This window comes from Lissotriton vulgaris, chromosome 7, assembly GCF_964263255.1.
Source record: "Lissotriton vulgaris chromosome 7, aLisVul1.2, whole genome shotgun sequence".
Taxonomy (NCBI): domain Eukaryota; kingdom Metazoa; phylum Chordata; class Amphibia; order Caudata; family Salamandridae; genus Lissotriton; species Lissotriton vulgaris.
In genome coordinates this window covers 319,840,166-319,863,493 of record NC_141695.1, presented here as the reverse complement: position 1 = coordinate 319,863,493, position 23,328 = coordinate 319,840,166, and the positions used below count along the sequence as shown (strand labels likewise).

Genomic DNA, 23,328 nt, shown 5'->3' with positions numbered 1-23,328 from the left:
AGATAGGCTGGAAAATCTGGCCGCTCTTCTACCTATAGTTACAATGGAAGACGGTGGTCCTAGTAATCTGTCCACATCATCACCACCTATTCCGACAAGTGATGTCATTAGAGATCCTGAGTCCCCCAAATCGCTTGTACCCCCCACAGTTACATCAGACGGGAAGTTAGTTGGGGCTTCACCTATCACCGTGACTCCAGATATTAGGCAGGAGTTTCTCCCCTTAGGTAAAAAGTCGCGTAAACGCAAGAAGGGTAGGCTAGTGAGACAGGCCGCCCTCTACCAAAGGGTAAAGAAGTCTCCTGTATCTAGTACGAGAACTACAAGGGGTGCCCCTATGCTGAACGAAACAGATATAGAAGGGGATGTACTGATCTCTCCTAAGGGGTCACACTCAGCCAAGGTCTCCAAGTCAACTGACTTAGTAGCAGTTGAAAATATTCTGGAGAAGGTATATACCCTCTTGAAACCGTTACTAACACAAGTCAAGGGCCTAGGGGAGAGGATTGACAAACTAGAGCAGTCAACCCTGGACGGGTTTCACTCACTCAAAACAACAATCAAACAAATAACTAGAGTGACTGGAAATAAGGACGTGGGTGCAAAGGGGAATAAACTACCATGTCATAGTGGCCCTAAGCCCCTAACATCTCAAAACAAAGCTATTCCTAATAGTCCAGTAATCCCAACTCCTAAATCTCCTCCCCATCCCAAAGCAGGCCCAAGTCACAAGGGACTCTTAACACATACAGAGCCTGAGAAAAATAAGTCATAGCCTCTTCCACAAAAATAGCAACAGACAACTAGTGGTAAAAAGGAAGTCCAACAAAAAACAGAGGGGAGCAGCAAACCCAGTGGGTTAACGACAGGGATAGCCCCTAGGCCTGTAACCCAACATTCTGCCCCAACTACCTCCCCACCGGCCCCCAGTAATCCACCACGACGGATCCCCCCGATTAATCTCCCACCAGACTGTCAACCTTTTGTTGCTGTCATGGTTAATGTGCCTCCCCTAAAGGATGGCCAGTTGGAAAACCATCAATCACTCAAGAATAAGTGTATCCACTGGCTGAAGGCAAACAAGCCAATCCCCCTGGGTGTGGACGGCATTATCCTAAGTGTCCGCAGAGTGGGATGGGTGGGGCAAGGGAAAAAAATGCAGGAGGGGGATTGTGTAATCATAAACTTCCAAGACCCCAGAGTAGTACCATCCATCTGTACTCCTATCAAAAATATGGGGGCCCCGGGGGTTAAACTGGTAGACCTTTCATATTTTTATCCTAGGCACCTTGTTAGCCCTAATGGAGGAAGTGTAAGTTCCCCTAATTCTGGCCAAAATTGGGTTGGGGTTGTAGGGGGCAATAGGGAGAATCAAATGTGGGCAATTGGCCCCTGCTGACTGGAAACAGCGAGCAGAGTAGACCCAGCAGGAGCACCACCCACCCAAACAAACCTTGCAAGTGGATTGGGAGACTCTATAGCAATTCCACAAGATCCCTGCTCTCCTCGGATATTTAGGAGGAGTCCTACAGATAGGGGCTTCCAGGCGCCCAGCGACCTTCCAGCTGTGACGGACCTAGTCTTTAAGGTTTTCAGCTGGAATGTCGCAGGGATTGCAGGAAAACTGGTTCTTCCAGATTTTACCGCATGGGTTGATGAGCACTCCTTGTGCCTCTTTCAGGAAAATGGAGCCTGGTGCCGCCCCATAGGGTGGGATTTTCCTCATATTCCTCTCCTGCGCGAGTCTCGGAATCTGGGAGAGGCCGACCTTCGGGCGGCCTTCTTATCTGGGTCGCGGCTTCTCTAAACTGTAGAGTAGTGGACTCTCCCAGAGGTTCCCCGGACATACAAAATATCATCCTTATAGACCAAAGGGGAAGAATTGTTCTAAATATCTATAATGTGTATGCACGGGGTACAAAGGGTGGGAGAAAGTCTCCAGTAATAGCTCTCCTCGAGACCCTGTTAAACGACACCCCCCATAAGACACGCACCTTGGTTGCAGGTGATATGAACTGCACGTTCGAGCCCTTGGGCTCGGACGTTTCCCTCGACCAAGATGAGGAGGATGCTAGGTGGGGGATCCCGGCACTGGACATCCCACCGATCAAAAGGTGGACAGAAGTGGCGCTCCAGATATACTCCCTGAGTCTTGAATTTAATCTAAGGGCAGCGAATGGGAGGACTTCCTCGGATAGGGGAGGTGCCCATACCTACAATAGACCAGGGCACACCTCTAGGCTGGATTATATTCTAATAGACGTGTGCTTATGGTCTTATGTAAGGGACATGCAGGTGGTCCCTTCGACAGAAAGTGATCACAACTCACTCTCCCTAACAATGGAACAATGGTGGCAACCCTTAAGGAGGGCCAACGTCAACCTGGCACCTGTACCACTAGATGAATCGGAAGTCACCCCATGTGGTAGAAGAATTAAATGGGCGAAACTGGTCTTATCCGAGGCAAAGGTTGGGGAAATTCAATCCCATCTAAACCGTGCGGTAACATCTCTCGGAACCTCCCTAGAAGGGGTGGGTAAAGCGAGTGGGTTATTTGTCTCCCTGATTGAAGCCTTAACCAACGTGTTTACCCTGTACTCTAAAAAGCCGGGCAATACAGGAACTAAAAAACCAGTTGAGGGGTGGTACACCCAAGCATGTAGGGGCCAAAAGGCAAAGTTAGTTGAGGCGGTCAAATCCAAATCCCAAAGTGTGATCCAGGAAGCAAGGAAGGCCTATAAAAAGTCCCTTAATTTGGCTAAAAGGGAGTGGGAAGATAAATATTGGGAAGACCTACTCCAGGCTAGGAAAATCAGGGATTCAGGGGTCTTTTGGAATCTTATAAGTAAACGGAGCAAATCCGACGCAGCCATGAGACCCTGCAACATCCCGCCTCAAAACTGGGTAAAACACTTTGGGTCCCTATACCTCCCACCAGATGGGGATCTGTCTGTGGGGAGGGACCTCACACTGGCAATTGAACCTCATGCCTATGACCTCTTCACTCCCTTAGAGATCGAGGGGGTTATAGGCTGGGTAGCACCACGCAAGGCACCGGGCCCGGACGGCCTTCCGGGTGATCTCATGAGGGCTTACCCAGCGGAATGGGGAAGGATCATAGCAGCTCTCCTAAATGATATTATGAGGGGAGGAGTAGTGCCAGAATCCTGGAAAGGGGCGGTGGTTGTCCCTATTTATAAAAAAGGGTGTAGGGAAACCCCGGGCAACTATCGCCCCATAAGTCTGATAGACTCCACCCAAAAGATAGCTGGTAAAGCTATCCTTGGTAGGATTCTCCATTGGGTGGAGGAGAATAAAATCTTATCAGACTTTCAGGCAGGTTTCCGGGCTGGTATGGGGACTATAGAGCAGGTGTTTAGGCTGTCCCTTTTGGGGTGGAAGGTGGTGGAACTAGGCAAGGGTAGTCTTTACTTAGCCTTTATAGACTTGAAGACTGCCTTTGACCTAGTTCCCCGGGAAGAGCTTTGGAGGGTCCTTCATGAGTTGGGATTACCACCTTACATCTTGTCCCTTCTCATAAGCCTTCATGCCCACACTTTTGCACAGGTCCGCTGGGGTAAAAACGGAGAGCTCACTGAGAAGATACCAGTGTCTAGGGGCGTAAGACAGGGCTGCGTCTTGGCACCCACCCTATTCTCGTTATATCTGAATGGGGTGGTAAAACATCTTCAACAAGAACCAGCCGACGCCCCCTGTCTTGGAGGTGTCCGCATCCCAACCCTGCTTTTTGCGGATGACACGCTCCTGATCTCGAAGACCCCACAAGGCCTGCAGAAACTATTAACACGATTCCAGGAGTTCTGTGATGCAAAAGGGCTAATAATAAATGTGGACAAAACGAAATACTTAGTTGTTAATCCACCTAAAAAATTGGGCCGCCCACCTACACTCAACTCTATCCCCCTAGAGAAAGTAGCCGAATTCGACTACCTTGGTATCCGGATTACGGACAGGATGACTTGGGCAAACCACATTGAAAAAATGGTCCTTAACCACAAGAGAGTAGGAGGAGCTCTCATGAGGGAATACAGAGCCTCAACTAGGAGATCACTTACCCCAGTACTGGACATCTACAAGGCCAAAGTAGCGACATCAGCCTTGTACGGGGCAGAACTGTGGGGCCACTGCCGACTGGATGCCCTAGTCACAGCAGAGAGCAAGCTTTTAAAATCCTTCATTTCTGTTCCACTGAGCACACCATCAGTACCAGTGTGGATGGACACGGGATGCAAAAACATCAAAGATCAGGCCCAGCTTCGCCCGCTCCTGTTGTGGACACGGATCTGGAGGAGCGAAGAATTAAAATCCTATGCTGATGCCCTGGGAGATATAATGAGCCAGGGGGGTTGGGCTAAGATAAGATGGTTAAATGACACCAAAAAGCTTTTGGAGAATATCGGACTAGGAGATTGCTGGTCATCCCGTTCAGCCCCCCCAAAAGAAGTTGTCAAGGCGCTTTATTGGAAATGGACTGCGGAGCGTCTAATCACAAGCTCCAACCACTGCAGGTCCACTGCCGCCTTTCTACAAATTAAAGACACCCTGGCCATTGAACCCTATCTGGACTTGATCACCCTCCCCTTTGACCGATCTCTTTATTTTAAATTTAGAGTTGGTTCCCTCCCGCTAGGTGCTCTGGTATCGAAATGGTCATTAGCGGCCCGTACTTCCCCTAACTGTGCATGTTGCCCAAGTAAGGTTGAGTCCATTGCGCATGTTTTATTTGAATGCCCGGATTATGCAAGGCCTAGGAGCTTCTGGCTGAAACCACTCTGCCGAAATATGGGCACACGCAGTCATTCAGTAGCCTTGCGTATCCTAAGCACGGACACTCCCCCCCCCCCCATTGTGTGCGGAATAGCTAAATTTTTAAAGCAGTTTTGGCTCATTCGATGTAAGAGATTGTCAGTAGCTGTTTAATTCTCTTTTTAGCTAATTTATTAACGGTCTTTTATATCCTTTTATCTCTTTTAATATTTCATACTGACTTCTTGTGGCAATGATTTTTTTTTGTACATTGTATTGATTGTATTATAAATGTGCTTATAAGATATCTCTGCATATCGAATAAAAGCTTATGACTGACTGACAAAGAAGATCATTAAAATGATCTATTTTGGCCTCTGTAAAACCTCTGTGTTCCACTGGACTCTGTGCACACTATACCTTACATTGGTCTAATATATGCAGAACCAGCTTCCTGCATTCCTATCTTGACGACTGCTTTTTGAAGGCGGGCTAGCCCCCGGCTGTCATCTCCCACCTCTAGACCACGGGGAACCTCCTGCACTTGCTGGGGTTCACTATCAATATGCCAAAGTTACAGCTGTCACTCTGTCAGATGCTCTCTTTCATCGGGGCTGTTCTGGATACAGTGCAATTTTGGGCTTATCATTCCGACTGGTGAGTCAAAGATATTCAGTCTATGATACCGATGTTTAAGCCTCTATCCTGGATTTTGATGAGGCAGACCATGAGGCTGTTGGGACTCATGGCCTCCTGCATCCTGTTGGTATCTCATGCCCAATGACATATGTGGGCTCTGCAGTGGGACTTGAAGTTCCAATGGGCAAAGCATATGGGGAACCGCTCCGACATTGTCCAAATCTTGGAGTGAACTGCGAAAGCTCTGTAGTGGTGGCTAACAAACCGCAATTGAATCAGCAGCAGACCCCTCTCCCTTCCCTAACCAGATCTCACAGTAGTTACAAATGCATCACTCCTGGGATGGAGGCAGCCATCTATGAGAGGTGGATATCAAAGGACTCCGGTCTCCTGCGGAATCACTACAACCTGTTGGAGCACTGTGCAATCCGACTCACGTTGAAAGCCTTCTACCTTCCATCAAGGGAAGGCCAGTGCAAGTGCACACAGACAACACTACCACCATGTGTTACTGCAACAAATAGGGCTGGGTGTGAGCGTGGACCCTTTGGCAAGAGGCCCTGCATCTCTGGACGTGGCTGGAGCAGTGGGGCAATTCACTGGTGGTTCAACACCTGGCAGTTTCGCTGAACGCAAAGGTGGACAAACTCAGCTGTCGATGCCTAGAGGATTACAAATGGCATCTCCAGCCGGGGGAGGTGCAGGGTCTCTTTTAACAGTTGGGAGAGCCTTTGTTAGATCAGTTTGACCTCTGTCGAGAGCGCACTATGTCATCATTTTTGCGTGCTGTAGTGTCCAATGGGGACTCTCGCTTGGAGATGCTTTTCATCTAAAGTGGATCACAGGCTTCATGTACACCTTTCTACCCATACCACTCCTGCCCACAGTTCTCTAGAAGATAAAGAATGACTGGGCCCAAGTCATTCTTCTGGCTCCGAACTCAGCACAGAGAGTCTGGCATCCCAAGCTACTGAGCATGGCCATCGATCCTCTGATCATGCTGTCACTTTGGGAGGATTTTCTGTCATAGCACCAGGGAAGAGTTCTCCACCCAAACCATTCCACACTCCTCCTTGCGTGGAGATTGAGCGGCAGCAGTTGACAGCATTCGACTTTCCTCCTGAAGTCTGTAATGTGATTCTGGCAGCCAGGCGTGACGCCACCAAGACAGTAAATGCCTGCAGTTGAAAAACATTTATGGCATGGTGTGCAGAAAAGTCCATTGATCCCCGTTCTCCCCCTCTTTCTGAAGTTTTGCTTTTTGCTCTTTCCCTTTCCCTTATCTTTCTGCTCTGTCTGCCTTCTTTCAGCTGCCTGACCAACCCTCCTTGTTTAAATCCTGTACCGTACATAGGTTTTTAAAAGTTCTAATCCACCTGTTTTTCCCCTTAATCATTGTTAAGGGATCTGTGAGACCATCATTTGGTTCTGACATTTTTGATGTGTGCTGTGTTTTGAGCCTCTGCACAACTCTCCACTCAGGTGCCTCACGCTCAAAACAGCCTTGCTGGTGGCCATTACATCCGCCTGTACACTGAGTGAGCTGAAGGGATTGTCATCCAAGCAGCCGTCTATCTGTATGACAAAGTAGTGCTTTGCATAAGGGCCTCCGGTCTGCCGAAATTGGTCACACCATTCCATGTAGGACAGTCCATCACCCTACCTACCTTCTGCGCTCCTCTACATCATTCTAAAGAAAAGGAGAAACTCCAGTCTGCCTTGACCGCACATGGGAGTTCCAGGTGGACGACTAACTCTTCATAGGGTATGTTGGTGTGAAGAAAGGTTGGAGGTGCAGAAGGGAACCATCTCTCGATTGGTTGTGCTTTGCATCAAAATCTGCCACGCATGGGCCAAGAAGCAGTCTACTGAAGGCTTGTGAGCCCATTCCACCAGAGCTAAAGCTGCGACCACTGCACTAGTTTGCAGAGGTCCAGTTCTGGACCCTGCCAGGCAGCAATGTGTGCTTCCCTGCACACGTTCACCAAACATTACTGTCTGCACATTCAGGTTCGTGGAGATGGGCACTTCCTCCATTCTGTCCAACAGGACTTCCTAGTCTGAAATTGGTCCACTGACCCTCCTCTGGGGATTGTATTGCTCCGGTATCTATTCAAAAGTAAGGAATCTGCGGCTAGAAGTCTCCATCAGATGATACTGATGTTACTTGCATTCAGTAATGCCTTATCTGGCAGACTATATCTTGCCTCAGATTCCTTACTGACTCACCCATCCTCCTAGCTCTGTGGACAGATTTCTAGGGTCAGGGCTCATCTCTTTCAGGGCCCTAGTTTGGACATACCAGTGTCAGTGCGTTTCATGGCTCTACGCTTCTGCCGTGGAAAGTCGTGAAAAGTAATTGACGTCAGCCTGCCTGACTGTGTGCCGATATAGTTGCCGCAGACATCACTTCCAGCACGGACTATGCCATGCGAAGGCAATCGCTGCACCTACCGGCGCACTGGGGTACTGCTCCAAAAAGTCTTCTGGATGCAGTCTGATGCCTGAGGAAATTCATAGGTAAAGGAGTCTGCAGCTAGATATAATCTCTACCAAATAAAGCGTTACCAAAGGTAAGTAACTTGTTCATAAAGGGCACTAGTTGAATACATGGCTACTTTCCCATAAGGTAGCGAGGCGCTGCTACTGTTCATTTTCACATGTAATGTATGAAGAGGAAGTGCCTTGTATTAGGAGATTGGGCTATCTTATTTCCCTCACAAAGGTCCTTGGGTTTGTCTCTACTGAAGCTCAGTACGAATGCTGTAGTGGTGTGCCATCGTCTTTAGATCTCATGCTCTCTTCAATTTGTCTTTCAGATTCAAAGGACTCGGGCAGCTTGTGCTTTGTCTTCCGGTGGCTTTTGATCTGGTTCAAACGTGAATTTTCCTTTATCGATATTCTTCAACTCTGGGAGGTAATGCACTCTGGTCTGTCGCTGTGATTTGTAACAGCTTTAGAAATCTCAAACCAGCTGGTGTCTCATTGAGAAAGCTCTATGTTGTGCTTGCTTTTTGAAATGTCTATGTACATCGTAGCAAACCTATGAAATAGTGTTCAGCCAGACTGAGCAAATTCTCATTGTTCTTCCCTTTCCTCTCTAACATCTGTGGTTATCTTTGCTGTTGCTTCTCTTGCCCTGGTTAACTGTCTGTATGCCCCACTGTCTGTCATAGAAACTCCCTGAGGCTAATCTGTTCTGCAAACAACCTGAGATGACCTTTTTTTCATCTCTAAACAACTATTTGATTAGAGAAAAACCTCTTTCTAATTGATTTAATAAAAGGCTGCTTTTTTTTGTCTTGGGCTCATGGAAGCAAGTTTTTGAGTAGCGAAAATAAAGCCGGGAGGTTGGCCTATAATCTTCCTAGTTTGTTTGACAGATATTGATTTCTCTTAACGCCTAATGTCATATTCAAATCAAATCAGTCTCTTGTACATAGACTTCTCCTGGACATCAGACAGAAGTACTATTCACAAAGAGTCTATATCTTATCAAGAAAGCCTTAAAATCGAACACAAATTAATATTTATATATACAGAAATAGATGCACTGTTTACACTTATAAAATAGAACTGATAAAAATATTGATCATGCATGCTCAGAAAGATAAAGTCACATGAGATGATATCAAGCAGTCTTTGTTCATATTTACTTATTTACTCAAGAAGAGACACTTGTTATGCAACCTAGTTGCCATTGAAACTGAAAAAGTGTGGATATTATAAATGACAACACATATCTCTTTCCCAAACTTATATCCGAAAATAGTTGTACTAGGTGACGGTATCAATGCTTGTACTCTCGATTAATGAAAACTCTATTGTAAAATGGTTGGTCGGGTTATTTGAATTCCTCGTACAACATTTTTTTTCTAATACTGTTGTAGAATGTACAAGCAGGTAACACAAGTATTGTAGATTCTTCTACCTGTCCCCCACAAAATCAGTATTTTCCTTCACAACAATACATCTTGTCCCAATTTTTTGTCAGTATGCATAGTTTTATTTGCTGTAACCTCAATTTCAAGAGAGTGTTATACTCTCATTGCAGAATTCCAGATACTGAAGTGTGGTGGGAATGATAATGTTCGCTTGAAGCTGCATTACCGGTAGGGCACAAAGTCCTCCTGTGTGCTTTTATTCACCCTTAATTAAGTGTGATGCCAGGCACAGATCTCGGCTGTGCACCCTTTCACAGCACGTACAATAGTAACACCTGTGAACAACACCTTAGTGAAAGATGAACTGGCTGTTAAAAGCCACCAGTCTGCCTTTCACTGCAGGCGGTGATCCAGACTGTCTTTCAAAGAGGACAGGGATCCACCTGCATGGCGCACAATCAGCAACTTTACCCACATATTGTGGAATGCCTGGAAGGTATCAAGACCCCTGTACCCTCTTCCAGATGACACTCTTGTGCTCCTGATGACAACTTCTTTGCATCTATGTATGTAATATTTAATGGGTGCAGAGACAAAGAATTCCCTCATGTTCCCCGTGCCATTCCACTTGCGATTATGCCAGTTCAAGTCATGTTATAGAATGAGTCACACACATGTGCAGACCCTTCTGGTACATCACATAAGCCTAGGGTTCACCTTATGAGTCTCCTGCAGTTGTCAGACTGCATTGATAAGTGCATGGAAAAATGAACTACTGCCAGCACAAGCGGTGGCATGAGGCATCACAATGAGCTTATCAGTAAAAAAAAAGATCCTGTGCTCTTGTCAAAGCAGATCCATATCTTCCTCCTCTTATAATTTCTTTCGCCAGACCTCTCAAACCTTCTTAAGTAGTGAACCTAGTTATTTGTGAGGGAACTTTCATCCCCTCTGCTTTGTGTTCAAGTCTTGCCATACATGTAAAAAACTAATTATTGATCGCCTTCCCTGTGACATTTGTTAATGATGAGTTACTCCCAAGGACAAGTCCAAATCCTGTGACAAGTGTCCTGTTATGTTCTTGGATGTGACTGCAGATTGAGATGCCCCAACACTATATGGCTGATCCCTGCAGAAGGATTTTTGATCCAGATCACCTTCTGCAGATAGGTGCATGAAAAGTGAGTAATTCAGGGAGAAGTCCTCCCAAGTGTAAGAATCACTACAAAAGGGTTTGAATCACTACAAAAGGGATTTGTCTTCTCCCAGATGTAGTTCCTATTCTTAGGATCGTTCTGGAAGTCAGAGTCCACTTACCCTGCCCTGGCATCTGCGTTGTCATGGGATCAGTTGCCTATAATGGATTATTTGTACCTAGAGTTTCCGGTGCCTTCAGCTAACCCTCGGCAAATTGCACCCTTAAACCTGGCTATACTTCAAATCTTTAGTACAGCTCATCATCCTCCCTGTGATGTACCTATCAGTCCCATGGAGCCATTTGATCAATCAACTATACCTTTACTGCGTCTCCAGATGCGGCCTTGGTTGAACCTGTAGGAAAGTGGATATTATTTGTTGTGGACCAGTGTCTGCTTCACAACATAAGGCCACCACCTGCTACATGTCAAACAAATTAAATAAATTAAACATTTGCTCAGTCCCTGGTATCCTGACACAAAGCAGTCAGGCTTAAATCAAAGCACTGTATAAAGTATTTAAGCAGTGCATACACTGCAGAAAAAGTCACACAAAGCACCATACAATCCCACTTCCAATTCTAAAGAGAAAGCATAAGACCAAAACAACAAAATCCAATAAGTGGAACCAGCTACATGAAGTTTTAAACATTTGATTGAAAATATTACCAAAAATCACAAGTCACCAAAGATAGTCTATGGACGTTGTAGAACAGGACCTAGACGATATTTGAGACTGACTGCAATGGAGCCATGGTTAGATACGGCAAGTGTATTGGTTCTAGTGAAAGTCTTGAAGTTAGAAAGTTTAAAAAAGTTATAATGTCCTACCTCAAAAAGAGACATTGTCATTGTTTTGAAGAAAAAAATTGTATCCCTTGTGGGACAGATCTGAAATTGTAGCTGCTGCGTGGAACTGCTGGCTGAATAACTGCCGCAGGTTGGGCCCACTAAGGATCTAGAGCTTTTAAGGTTTTTGCTTGAAAAAGTTTCTAAGTTCCAAAACAGAAAGGAATGTTGTTATTTTTCCAGAAATGCTGGAGCCTTTCAAGGGTATGAATGTGAAATTCAATTCAATGTCGCATGACTGGTGGCCATTTATTTTTCACGTTTTCAAATGTTTTCAAACATTTTCCTGGTGCCCAAGCAACCACAGGAGCCCACGCCTACGCTCCCGTAACCTCAGTGTCACCTAAAGACTCTCATGGTGCCAGGCAGATGCCACTGGCAGAGTGTAGTCCACGTTTCAGTTGCCACTGGTCAGCTGGAAATTGTAGATATAAGGTCTCCTGCAGCTTTTTGTGTCACGGTAGCCACATAAGAGGTCAGCCAACTGACCCTTCGAGTCCACTTTTTCGTCTTGGGCATAAGGCAGACCATGTTCAGTCCTTCAGAGCTCCTCACTGGTCACAGACAGCAGGTCCAGTCCTCTTCCGTTCTTCTGCAGGTCCAGAAAGACTTCTTAGGAATGCTGAGTGAGGGTTCAGCTTTGTACGATTTACAAGCCTATGGGTTGGGTAGATTCCTGTACACCAGAGGCATAGCTTTGGGTAGGAGGGGGCTTGGGTGTGGCAACCCCTAAATAAATGTATTCTTGGTTTTAGAGTTAGGTCTGGGGACCTAGCGTCGGGGCTGCTGTGTCTTTGTTGGTTATTGTAGTTGTATATATATTTTGTTCGTTTTACCAAAAAAGTAGTACATTTACATCAGTAGAAGTAATCCTTGAATGGGTACAATTTTACTATGTTTTGGAATTCACAAATGTTGTCAGTAATATGCTTGAGAAGCTGAGCCATTCTCAGGTTTTCAGGAATTTCACTAGCAATCAATCAATCAATCAATCAATTCCTTTATTCGGTTTTCGTAAGATATAAAAAAAACATAAAAGTACAGTAGTGAAAAAATACAATTTACATTTCAAAATTGCAATATGTTCGCTATATACATTAAATATTTAAAATATCTGCTCATTCAGGAATTGAAATTCATTCAAGCGAATTAAAAACATGAACAAGATCTGGAGAACGACAATTAAAAGGTGATAGCATTTGATTTAAAAAGGACCTTATTCGCAATTTAGATATTTACGATATGTCTTACTATTCAAGATTTTTCCTATGCCTAATACAAATTTTCAGGAATTGCGCAATATTTTTTCGCAAAACACTCTATTTCCAGTCTGGGTGACATAATCTCAGGCCAAAAATTCTTAAAATTGGTTTTATCCATCTTCCCCTCCACTCCTTGTAGAACTTGCAGAACAAGACCACATGCATTGTCGACTGGGCAGAAATGCCATCGCAAGGGCAAAATGACAAAACCTTTGTCCAGTCATTCTCTTTCGGAAAGGATATCAAGTGATGGAATATATTCATCCCGAAGCGTATTAGCACAAATCTCTCATACCCATTTAAATTGAAAGTCAGATATGGTTGTATCGTTAGAGTGGTTTAGATCATTAGATTGAATTGTACTGAAGGCTTGTTAATTTCAGTAAGCAATCTAAGCCCCTTCAAATGCCCCATGCACTGCTTTTTAAACTGTTTCCTCGGGATCTGAGCTATCAACGCTGGATTGGAATAGTACATTGAGAGGCCCAGGTCAATTAAGAACTTTTTCACGTACAAGAGCCACCCAATCTTATTGACATGATCAAGGGCAAGGCAGTCCTTCAGTATCTCCCGATTGAATTCAGTTTTGGGATGCGACCAAATGCGATGCCATAATAGAATGGGTTGTGCTATTATTATGTCAGTAATATAGGGTATTCCTAGTTCCACATGGCAGTTATATGTTGATGTCCCTCGAGAATCTGCCAGCAAATACCTCAAAAAAGCATTTTCCACTTTCTGTATAGCATATACCCCACAGAAGCCTCTGATTCCAGCCTCATATATTGCCGTACTAGTGCATTTGGTTTGGTATGTTATGTTATGTTAATGGGAGTCTTGTAGAGCGCTCGGCTACTCGGGCAGAGTGCACGGCGCTATATAGATCTGTGGAGGCATGGCTAAGGAAAACACAGGCGAACTACTGTCCAAACAGCCAGGTCTTAGGCCCCTTCCTAAAGGAAAGCAAGTTGTCTAGTTTCCTGAGGGAAAGGGGAAGTTTGTTCCATAGTTGAGGAGCCAGCAATCTGTATGAGCGTCCTCCAATGCGCGCACGTTTGGTTGCAGGAACAATGGCCAGCGCTTGAGAGGCGGATCGTAAAGATCTCGAAGGAAAATAGAACTGCACTCTTATCCTTAAGTAGACAGCCCCGGTGCGTGCAGAGATTTAAAGGCTGTGATAAGAGTCTTGAAATAAATGCGTTTACGCACCGGCAGCCAGTGAAGCGAATTCAGAAGAGCCGAGGTGTGAGCCCTACGGCTAAGGCCAAAAATGGCTCTTGCCGCCGAATTCTGTACAGATTGTAGGCGTGTAAGGAGATATTCAGGGAGGCCTAAATAAAGTATGTTGGCGTAGTCCAGCCTAGAACGGATCAGAGCCTGTACCGTAATCCTCCTGTGAGCATGAGATAGAAAAGGAAGAAATTTCCTGAGGGTTCGTAGAAGGCCAAAACACTGGCCGACTACACTAAGAATCTGGGGTTTAAGGGTCAGGCCATTATCAATTTTTACACCCAGATTTTTCGCCATAGAAGTGGCAGATGATGGAGGGTACATATCGGTAGGCCACCACGATTTCCAGTTGGCATCAGGGGGACAGCCGAAGAAAAGAATCTCTGACTTATCAGAGTTACATCTTAGCTGGTTCAGTTGGAACCATGAAAAAACAGCCTCGAGGCAGCTCATGATGGTATCACCGCCGAGTCTGTGTTCTTATCGCAGGTGAAAAGAAGCTGCGTATCGTCGGCGTAGGATACAATCCGGGCTCCACCAAATCAGCCAAGGAAGACATATAAATATTAAAAAGAGTGGGGCTCAAAACCGAACCCTGTGGGACTCCCACATCCAGCGGAGGAACTGGAGCAGAGAATGGTGGGGGCCAAATCGATTGTTGGCAACCAGATAAGAAATACTCAAACCAGTTGAATACCGTCCCTCTCAGACCAATCCCCTGGAGTCTTGAAAGAAGACGGCTGTGAGGGACAGTATCAAAGGCCGCAGAGAGATCGAGAATAACCAACATCGCCTTCCCTCCACCGTCCAGAACCTCTTTTATAGACTAAGGGACTTCCAGTAGAGCAGTCTCTGTGGTTAGGTTCGAGCGAAACCCGGACTGAGTGTGATGGGGAATATCTCGCGTTTCAAGGAAGTTCGAGAGAGTAGAGTGGACATGTTTTTCCACAATTTTAGCAAAGGCAGGGAGTAGCGAAATTGGTCTGTAATTAGAGTGTACGAAGGGGTCCAAATTAGGTTTTTTCAGTAGCGGAAGGACATGAGCCATTTTCCATGGACTGGGAACAATGCCGGTTTCAAGAGAGGCATTGAGGACCGGATTGATGATGGGATTGATAATATGTGCCATCTTGGCCAGGAACTTTGCGGGGCAAGGATCTGACGGAGAACCGGACTTTAATTTAGATAATAGATCCAGTGACATTTGTGGAGATAAAGGAGAAAAAAAGTGAGAGCGTATGGCTCTCCGGGAGGGAATGAATCGCGGAGAGATTTGAGCCCAAGTCTCTTAGAGAATCTGTTGGCACGAAGAAGGCCTGAATTCTTATGATCTTTTTAGCAAAAAAACTAGCCAGTTGTTTGATCCATAGCTCTGTAGGTGAAAATTTAGAAATTAAAGAAGCGGGGGAGGTGAATTCCTTGACTATTATGGAAATGTATTTGCTAATATTAGCTGCAGATTCGATTCTTTTGGAGAAGTGAGATTTTTTCTCTGTGACAATAGCCTTATGATACCCTTTGATAAGTTCCTTATATGTCTATTTTGATGAGACATCGTAGCTTTTGTGCCACGCTCTTTCCGCTTTCTTACAGAGCCTTCTGCTCTCGTGGAGCGCAGGGGTGAACCAAGGTGCCGAAGTACGCAAATTTCTTTTAGACCGGATAGAGAGAGGCGCTATCTCGTCAAGACGCTATATCTGAAGCATTTCTACCGCGTGCCTCCTGCCTAGCCTCTGGGCGAAATTGACCAATGAGGTAGTCGCCCTAACAAAGAGGAGTTTCCTGGCGAATATTGCTTGTCTCCAGGAACCCTTATTGTCAATTAAGATGCCTAAATAAGGGTATGTAACAGTTCGTTCTAATTTCGCGTTTTCTATGAAGATGTCCTCCTGCTTCTTATGCCCAGCCCCATAGCTCATTACAAATGTCTTTTTTATGTTGATTTTTAGTTCTAAGTTAGCCATGAATGCATTATACCTATTAAGGGTGCGTTGTAATTCTAGGGAGGTTCTTGCTAAGATCACAGCGTTGTCCGCGTAGAGTAGGGCAGGTATTGGACGCTTCTTTAGCAACGGCAGGTCCCGGCTCCTCTCTAACATGGCTTTTCAAGACCATTGGTATAGAGTGTAAAGAGGAAGGGAGCCAGGACACAACCCTGCCTAACCCCCCTCTCTACATTGAACGGTGCTGTGAGCTCCCCGCCTGCGCCAAACTGCACTCTGGCCGTAGCATTTGTGTAGGAATCTCTGATAAAGTTAACTATAGGGATATCCACGCCCATTTCTATTAGGATAATCCAAAGTTTGGCGTGACTAACATAATCAAAAGCAGCGGTCAAATCTACATAAGCCATGTAGAGCTTGCCCCCCTTAGCTTTCACGTATTTACCCATAAGAAGTGACATATTTAGACCTTGTTCCATGGTACCCAGACCTTCACTAAACCCAAATTGGAGGTCAGACAGAACATTACTAGCTTCTGCCCATTGCTGTAGGCGTTCAAGAAGAACTAGCAATCAAAAACCAAATAAATGATGGGACGAATGCTTGCAAATAGTCTACCCACTGGCAATCACTCATGGTAACATTCCAACACATTGTGTTTTGCCCACTGTGGCAGTCTAGATAGAGGCCCACTTATATCAAATCAGTGCTGATCTTGTTACTCATGAGAAGAGCCTATCCCAAACCTTGATCATCTCACCCCTCCACCCAGTGGCATACTGTAAATGAAATTTTAGATTCATACCCCGCTAATCTCACTGACTGAGCTACACCCCCTGATGAGCAGTCCCTAACCAATGGGGAAAAGTTCCCAGGGACAACCCTACCCTCTTTTGCAGAAGTTTCTGTTTGTCCTATTGCAAACAATCCCACTGTGCCCTCACCCGAACGGTTTGGCCGATAGCTTTCCTCCCACTGGGTTTGGCGCCAACCTGATTTGGGGGACAAAAGCTGGGGCCTTTCCAGGTGTCACCTAACATTTACTTATGACAGGGAAGGCCTCTTTGGGGTAAATAAGTTCCTGGGTCTATTGGTCTTCCTGCTGGGTGAAGAAAACAACACCACTTCCTGCAAGGTGATAAAAGTACCTCACCACACCATTGTCTCTGTTATAGGAGCAGTTTTCACACAACTCTCACACCTAATTCCAGCCAAGGGCAGTGTGGGCAGTTGCTGGAGATCTAATGCAAATTCCTATATATTTAATAATGATCCTACTTTCCGTTAGAATTTAGTTTGATGAAATATAAAAATAAGTCTTTGAATTCTGTAGCTCATATAGGTCATAGAATAAAGTGTAGAATCTATACTATGACTTTTCCTATGTACCAGCTGCAGCTTCACAAATGGCAAGGCCATTTTGGGACTAGTAACCGGGGGAACATGCCATTTCTAATGTCAAACATGTCTCACTCTTAAATAATATGCTCCCTACTTTGTGGGCAGTGAGGTGTGCTTTGGGGTCACTTATTTAACATTTTAAATCAGATTTTCCTACATGTATAAAGGGTGATTTTAACATGTCTGTGCAGTAGGGTGATAGCTGCTACTGGTGGCCCTTAAGCCATGTTTTTACTGCCACTTTAGTGGATTTCACATTAGGTGAGGCGGTCCACAAGCGGCATTTAACTTTCCATGCCACAGGTGTATTTCTGCAGCATATTTGATGGCCTCAATGGAAATCCAAATGTGTGAATCGCGTCTCATGCCAATTTTGACATGTGTTGGGGTCAGAGCACATACACTGGACTTTGGAAAAAAGTGTCCCAGTGATACAAGATCACCAGCAGATGAGTAACCCCCTCCCCCCAAAAAATAAAAAACAGAAGGTCACCATTCATAACTAGGCTATTTTTCAGCAGAACCTATCTTTCATTTCATTTCATTTCAATCTTTATTCGGTTTAAAAAACCTTGTAAGATGCAATACATTAAATCATAATACATTATATCACAGTACATAATAGTAAAATAGCAGTGGGTAAAAATATCAACACATCTCCTTTGCATAAAATGTATAAAATTCAATTCATTTTCCAAATCATCTACATTGGGGTTGGCTAGATCTTGATCGGTCCCTCAAGTATACAGAACACTAGATAAATATACAGAATAATAAAACAATAAATTAGGCGTCTGTTTTTGTTAAAATGATATACACCAGGACAGTGGAGCAAACAGCACTTTAGCAGCTAACAGATGACTCAATAACATGATGAAGTGGCCTATTTCATTAGGTTTTTTGATTTTTCATCCTCCTAATCAAGGCTACACATAGGAGAAAACGACTTAGGCTGAACACAATCGGTTGTGCAGTGTCTCCTTTAAATATTCTGAGTCCAACCTTAATTTGTCTGAGGCCTAACCTTTTACAGATTGGCTTAAGCCATTTTTTCCTGGCTTTAAGGTATGCTGGGCATATAAATAAAACATGGGACTCATCCTCTTTCATCCCCATCTCGCAAAACTCACATATATCAGAGCCAGCGGCCCCGATCAACCCCTTATTACAGTTCCAGCTGGTTGTCCTTTCTTTTAGTTGCAGGATACTATACCGGAACTTTAAATATAGGCTTTTAGCCAGTGGAGGGTAAATTTCATCCATAAGGGGCTCTAATTGCATATTCATTTTGATTTAAAAAAAATTCGAGGTTAGGGTCCCTGTTCTGGGATTTGATAACACTGAATCTCTAATATAGTCCCAGTACCTTTGCTTCAAGATCTTTTTTGAGCTGTTTGTGAGGGAATCAGGGTCGAACCAAAAGTCGCTTAACCCTAGTTTTTCAAACCATTTTTTGACGTACTCTAACCATGGCAAGTGTGTGGTGTTCCTTATAGCCAATATCTCTTTCAATGCTTCTCTATAATCAGCCAGCTCTTCAACGGACCATAAGCGGACCCAATAGAGCAGCGGACGAAGAGAAGCATAGTCGTCAGTACGTCGGAAGTTAAGATCCCATAATACGGGTGTCAGTGGTGTTGACCCAGGTATCCCTAAAAGTTGCCTAATGAAGGAGTTTTCCCTCACTCGAAAGGTATCCTTTAAAGCATAGGCCCAAAGGTCCGCGCCATAAAGTGAAGATGATTGCACTTTATATTTAAATAATTCAATAGCTGGTGAGACTGCTTTGAAATGGCTATTCTTATGCTTCTTTAAAATCGGACCCTGGTTTTGAGTCAGCCTTAGTTTTGAATTCTCCAGTTTTGTTTTCCATGTAACATCGCTGTCTAAAATAATACCCAGGTATTTAAAATTGGGGACTTCTTCAATAGGTTCATTGTTTATCTTAAAAACCTTGTTAAAACCTTTATGGGGATTGATTGTCCTAACGTTTGTTTTTGAGGAATTAATTTCTAATTCCTTGTCGTGGCAATACAGACTGAATGTATCTAAAAGGTTTTGGAGCCCCCTGGGTGTCTGTGAAATTAAAATTGTGTTGTCTGCAAACAATAATGCCGGAACGGCTTGCCCGCTCAGTTTGGGAGAGTCATGCTCGCAGCCCAAAAGAGTATCGGGGATGTCATTGACGTATAAGGAGAATAAGGTAGGTGCCATTACGCGCCCTTGCCTTACCCCTTTTGCTATTTTTATTTTCTCACTGACTTCTCCATTCGGTCCCCATCTAACTCGTGCGTAGTTATTCTCGTGGAGTCTGATTAAAATTTGAAGGATATTCCCAGGGACACCCATTTTATTTAGTGTCTTCATAGGGCTGCCCTTGGAACCATGTTGAAAGCTGCCTTCAAATCAACAAAAGCCACGTATATATGGGAACTCCTTATAATCGTATATTTCCAGACTAAACATAAAAATCTAAAAACCTGGTCTACAGTGCTTATCTTGCATCTAAAACCTGCCTGGTATTTTTGTATAAATAGAGTGCTCTTCAATCCAAGAGGAGAGCCGACCAAGGACTTGCCGGGCAAAAATTTTTTGCAACACGTCAATTAGGCTGATAGGCCGATAGTGCGAAGGATTTGACCTATCACCCTTCTTGAACAGTGTTACAATCTCCGCCCCCTTCCAGGTTTCCGGAACAGGAGCTCCTCGGGCAATATCATTAGATAATAAATTGATATAAGGAGCCCAAATGTAATTTTCGTGTTTCCAAAGATCACCTGGTATTCTGTCAGGGCCTGGCGCTTTCCCTGACTTGACTGCCTTGATTGCTAAAATTGTTTCGGTTAAGGAGAAGACAAGGGGTATGTCATGCGCTGCCAAAGGAGCCTACACACTATCCCAACCTTCACTCTCGCCTGAGCTTTCACAAGAATATAACAAGGTAAAATGCTCAACCCATGTTTTCTCCTCTAAAAATTTGTCTTTGCATTCAGTCGCCCCCCTGGTGCCTCTAGCAATGAGGCTCCAGAAAGAGGTCTGATCTTTGCACTTACATGCGTCCAACAAACCTGACCAAACCCTTTCGTCCCACTCTTTTTTGGCCTTTAATAAAGTTCTTTTATACTGGGCTCTCTTAGTTCTCACACTATCCGCTGAATCTCCCCTGACCGCTGTAATTAGGTCTGTTTTGGCTTTCCGGCAATCCTGGTTATACCAGGTGATCCCAGTTTGTTTACTCTTTTGGGCGTTATGTGATCTTTTTACCGCCCTAGTCAGGATCTCGCCAAGTTGGTTGATTAGATGTTCATGGGATTCTGTCAGACAAGGATTTTGGATGACAGTACTATTTTCTAAGAGAGAAGACATATGCCTCACAAATACATTATAGATTTGACTAATGATTTTTGTGTTGTCTAATACCACTGGCCACTTCAGGGATCTACAGTTATTTGCCACTAGAGGGTCCTGTGGCAAGGAAACTGTACTATTAACGCTTTTGTCAAGGGTTTTAAAAATCTGAGTCTGGACAGATAAGGTCAAAGGATAGTGGTCGCTTTCCGTGCGATCATCCACCATTAGGTCGATGGTCATGGGCCACAAATTCAGAGAAACTAGTAAATAATCTAGGTGGCTGGAATTTGCCCCTCTGGTAAATGTCGGTTTACTAGGGCAGTCTGATGGCAACCGCCCATTGCAGGCACGCAGGCCTGATTCTATAGTCAGATTCAATAGTTGTAAGGCACTCACTGTACAAGGTGCTTTATAATTCGTGTCAACTAAGGGGATATTGTTGGCACTGTCCTCATCCTTATAGATGTCTTCTAGACCTATTATGGGTTCAAAACCTCTATTAAAATCGCCACCTATAATCATTTTTGCATTTTGATCAAACCCCGCCACAATATTACTCAGGTGGGTTACAACTGTTGATTCTTTACATGATCGATGTGGTCTACTATAAATATTGATCACGTAAATGCTACAACCCTTAGTATTTTTTAACTCAAGTAATAAGAGGTCTGGATTATTTGTATCAATTTGCTTAAAGGACAAGCCTCCTATAATTTTCACCCAAATTGTTAGGCCGCCAGAGGGTCTTTTCCCATTTGTATTTACTGCGGGGATGAAAAAAGATCTATAATCAACCTTAAAGTAGTTCTCGAGCCCCCAGGTTTCCTGGAACATAATTAAATCCCCACTAGCCAGATAATCATGCCAGGACGGATCTGAAAGATTTTTTTTCAGACCTGCAATGTTCCAACAAATGATTTTTGTGCTTCCTATAACACCTAGTTTCTCTGTTACCTGGTGTGGTGTGGTTGGCCCAATTATATCTGAATGCGGTGTTCGTGCCATTGTGTCAGCAAAATGCAGTGGCTGTTGAGAAGTTTTAACAAGTGCAATCTGCTTAGGTTCAACTTCAAGATGCAAACCAGAGTATATGTGATTTATGCTACGTGACATTGTCGAAGCCCCTTCATCAAGTCAATCGCAATCAGCTAAGCCAGCTAGAGCCTCAAACCTATTTGAGGTGCTGACTCCCCAGTTGTAAGATGGGGCCCCAAAGCCCCAACCATTTACAGGAGCATTCCATCTAGGTGCAGGGGTAATAGGAAAGGGTGGATTCTGGTGAGTACCCAGCCATCCTCCATTATAGTTGACATTGCCTATGGGTGCAGGGGTATTGGGGTACAATGCATTCTGCTGCATGCCTGGCCATCCTCCATTATAATTGACATTTCCTAAGGGCCCACAGTTGTTAGCTAATACACCAAGCCCTCGTCTGCCCATTTGGTTCCAATTTTGCCCTGGGGTAATATGACGAGGAGTATTGTGTTGGTTAACTTGCCATGGACCTGCCCTGTTTTTGGGAGCATAGTTTGTGTCAAACGCTGACAGTCCCCCACCCCATCCATTATCTCTCGCTAACCAAACTGGCTTCAGGGGCTTATGATTGTTGGCTTTTTGTGACTCATTATAGAAAAATTCTAATGTAAGGGGGATTATAGAACTACTTCTTTTTCGTGGTGGAAGGATATTTGATAGAATATCGGGAAGAGCAGCTGGGGTTGAGAAGTTTAATATCACACAGTCGCCCTTCCATTTTTTTTCCTTATTTCCTATCCATCCAACCCTCCTTGCCATTTTAATTTCGTCAGCCAGCCGTTGTTCACCCCCCTGTGCTATCCGCATGTTATTTGACAGCCAGTATAGTGCCTTGCTTTTTAGTGACGAGGCTGACTCGGTTTGACCCGGTGATAAGGTTGGTGTATTGGCTAGCACTAACACCAACGGTGCTGCTTCAACTGCAAATTGTGTGGAATTTTCTTCAAAACTAGGGGGCACAGTGACAAGTGGTAGATCAGTTAGTTGAACAGTTGGGGCTTCTAGTGGCAAGTCATTGGTAATATGGCCAGTTTGTGGGCATTCTGGAGGAATTGGGCCTAGTGGGGTAGCATCTGATGTTACCCTGGATTCATTATCTTCCTTTGGGCAGTCACGGCCTTTATTGACATTACTTAAAACATTGCCTATTGCATCTACTAATACATTTTGTGTACTTCCAAGTTTCTTTAGCTCTGCAGAGAGTTTATCAATCTTGCTGATAAGTGGCTTAATGATTGTCTGAATTTTTATTTCTAGCAGCTCCGCTATTCTAGTCATTAGGTCCTCATCCTATGTTTCCCTCAGATTGTTCTCCTCATTGTTCTGGCAAGTACTTTTAGACTTTGGCGGTGATGTGACCTTGTTTTTTCCTGAACGTGCCCCCCCACGTTTGCTTTGCAATCTGCGACAGGCTCTAACTGCCCTTGAGGACTGCTTTACAGGTGGTTCGTCCTCCACATCTTCTTTTTCATCATTTTCTTCAACCTCAATGACAACCTGTGCATCTGAGTCATTATCCGCATGTGGCTCGATGTCCGCCACATTGACTGTACTGGCATCAATGTTGACATTTACTGGGGAAGCTGTTGCATGGGCGTCATTGTTAGAGTCTAATAGCAGAGACTCATTAGTCTGCGAAGAAGTGGGTGGCCTCATGGGAGGGAGGATAGGTGATTGAGACAGACCCCACGATTGTCTGCGCTCACTGTTTATTTTGCTAACCACTTGGACAAGGTAGTTTTCCATGGTGTTCTTTGGCGTTTCAGATGCC

General features: G+C 44.5%; 1 protein-coding gene across 1 annotated transcript in view; it reads left to right on the top strand.

Annotated features, from left to right (window-relative positions):
- TBC1D17 (TBC1 domain family member 17) overlaps positions 1 to 23,328 on the top strand; it is a 730,802-nt gene that overhangs the window by 574,924 nt on the left and 132,550 nt on the right. The window contains exon 14 of the mRNA XM_086930148.1: positions 8,226 to 8,323. Coding sequence (XP_086786274.1) covers positions 8,226 to 8,323 — 98 coding nt within the window. The remainder of the gene's footprint in view (positions 1 to 8,225; positions 8,324 to 23,328) is intronic.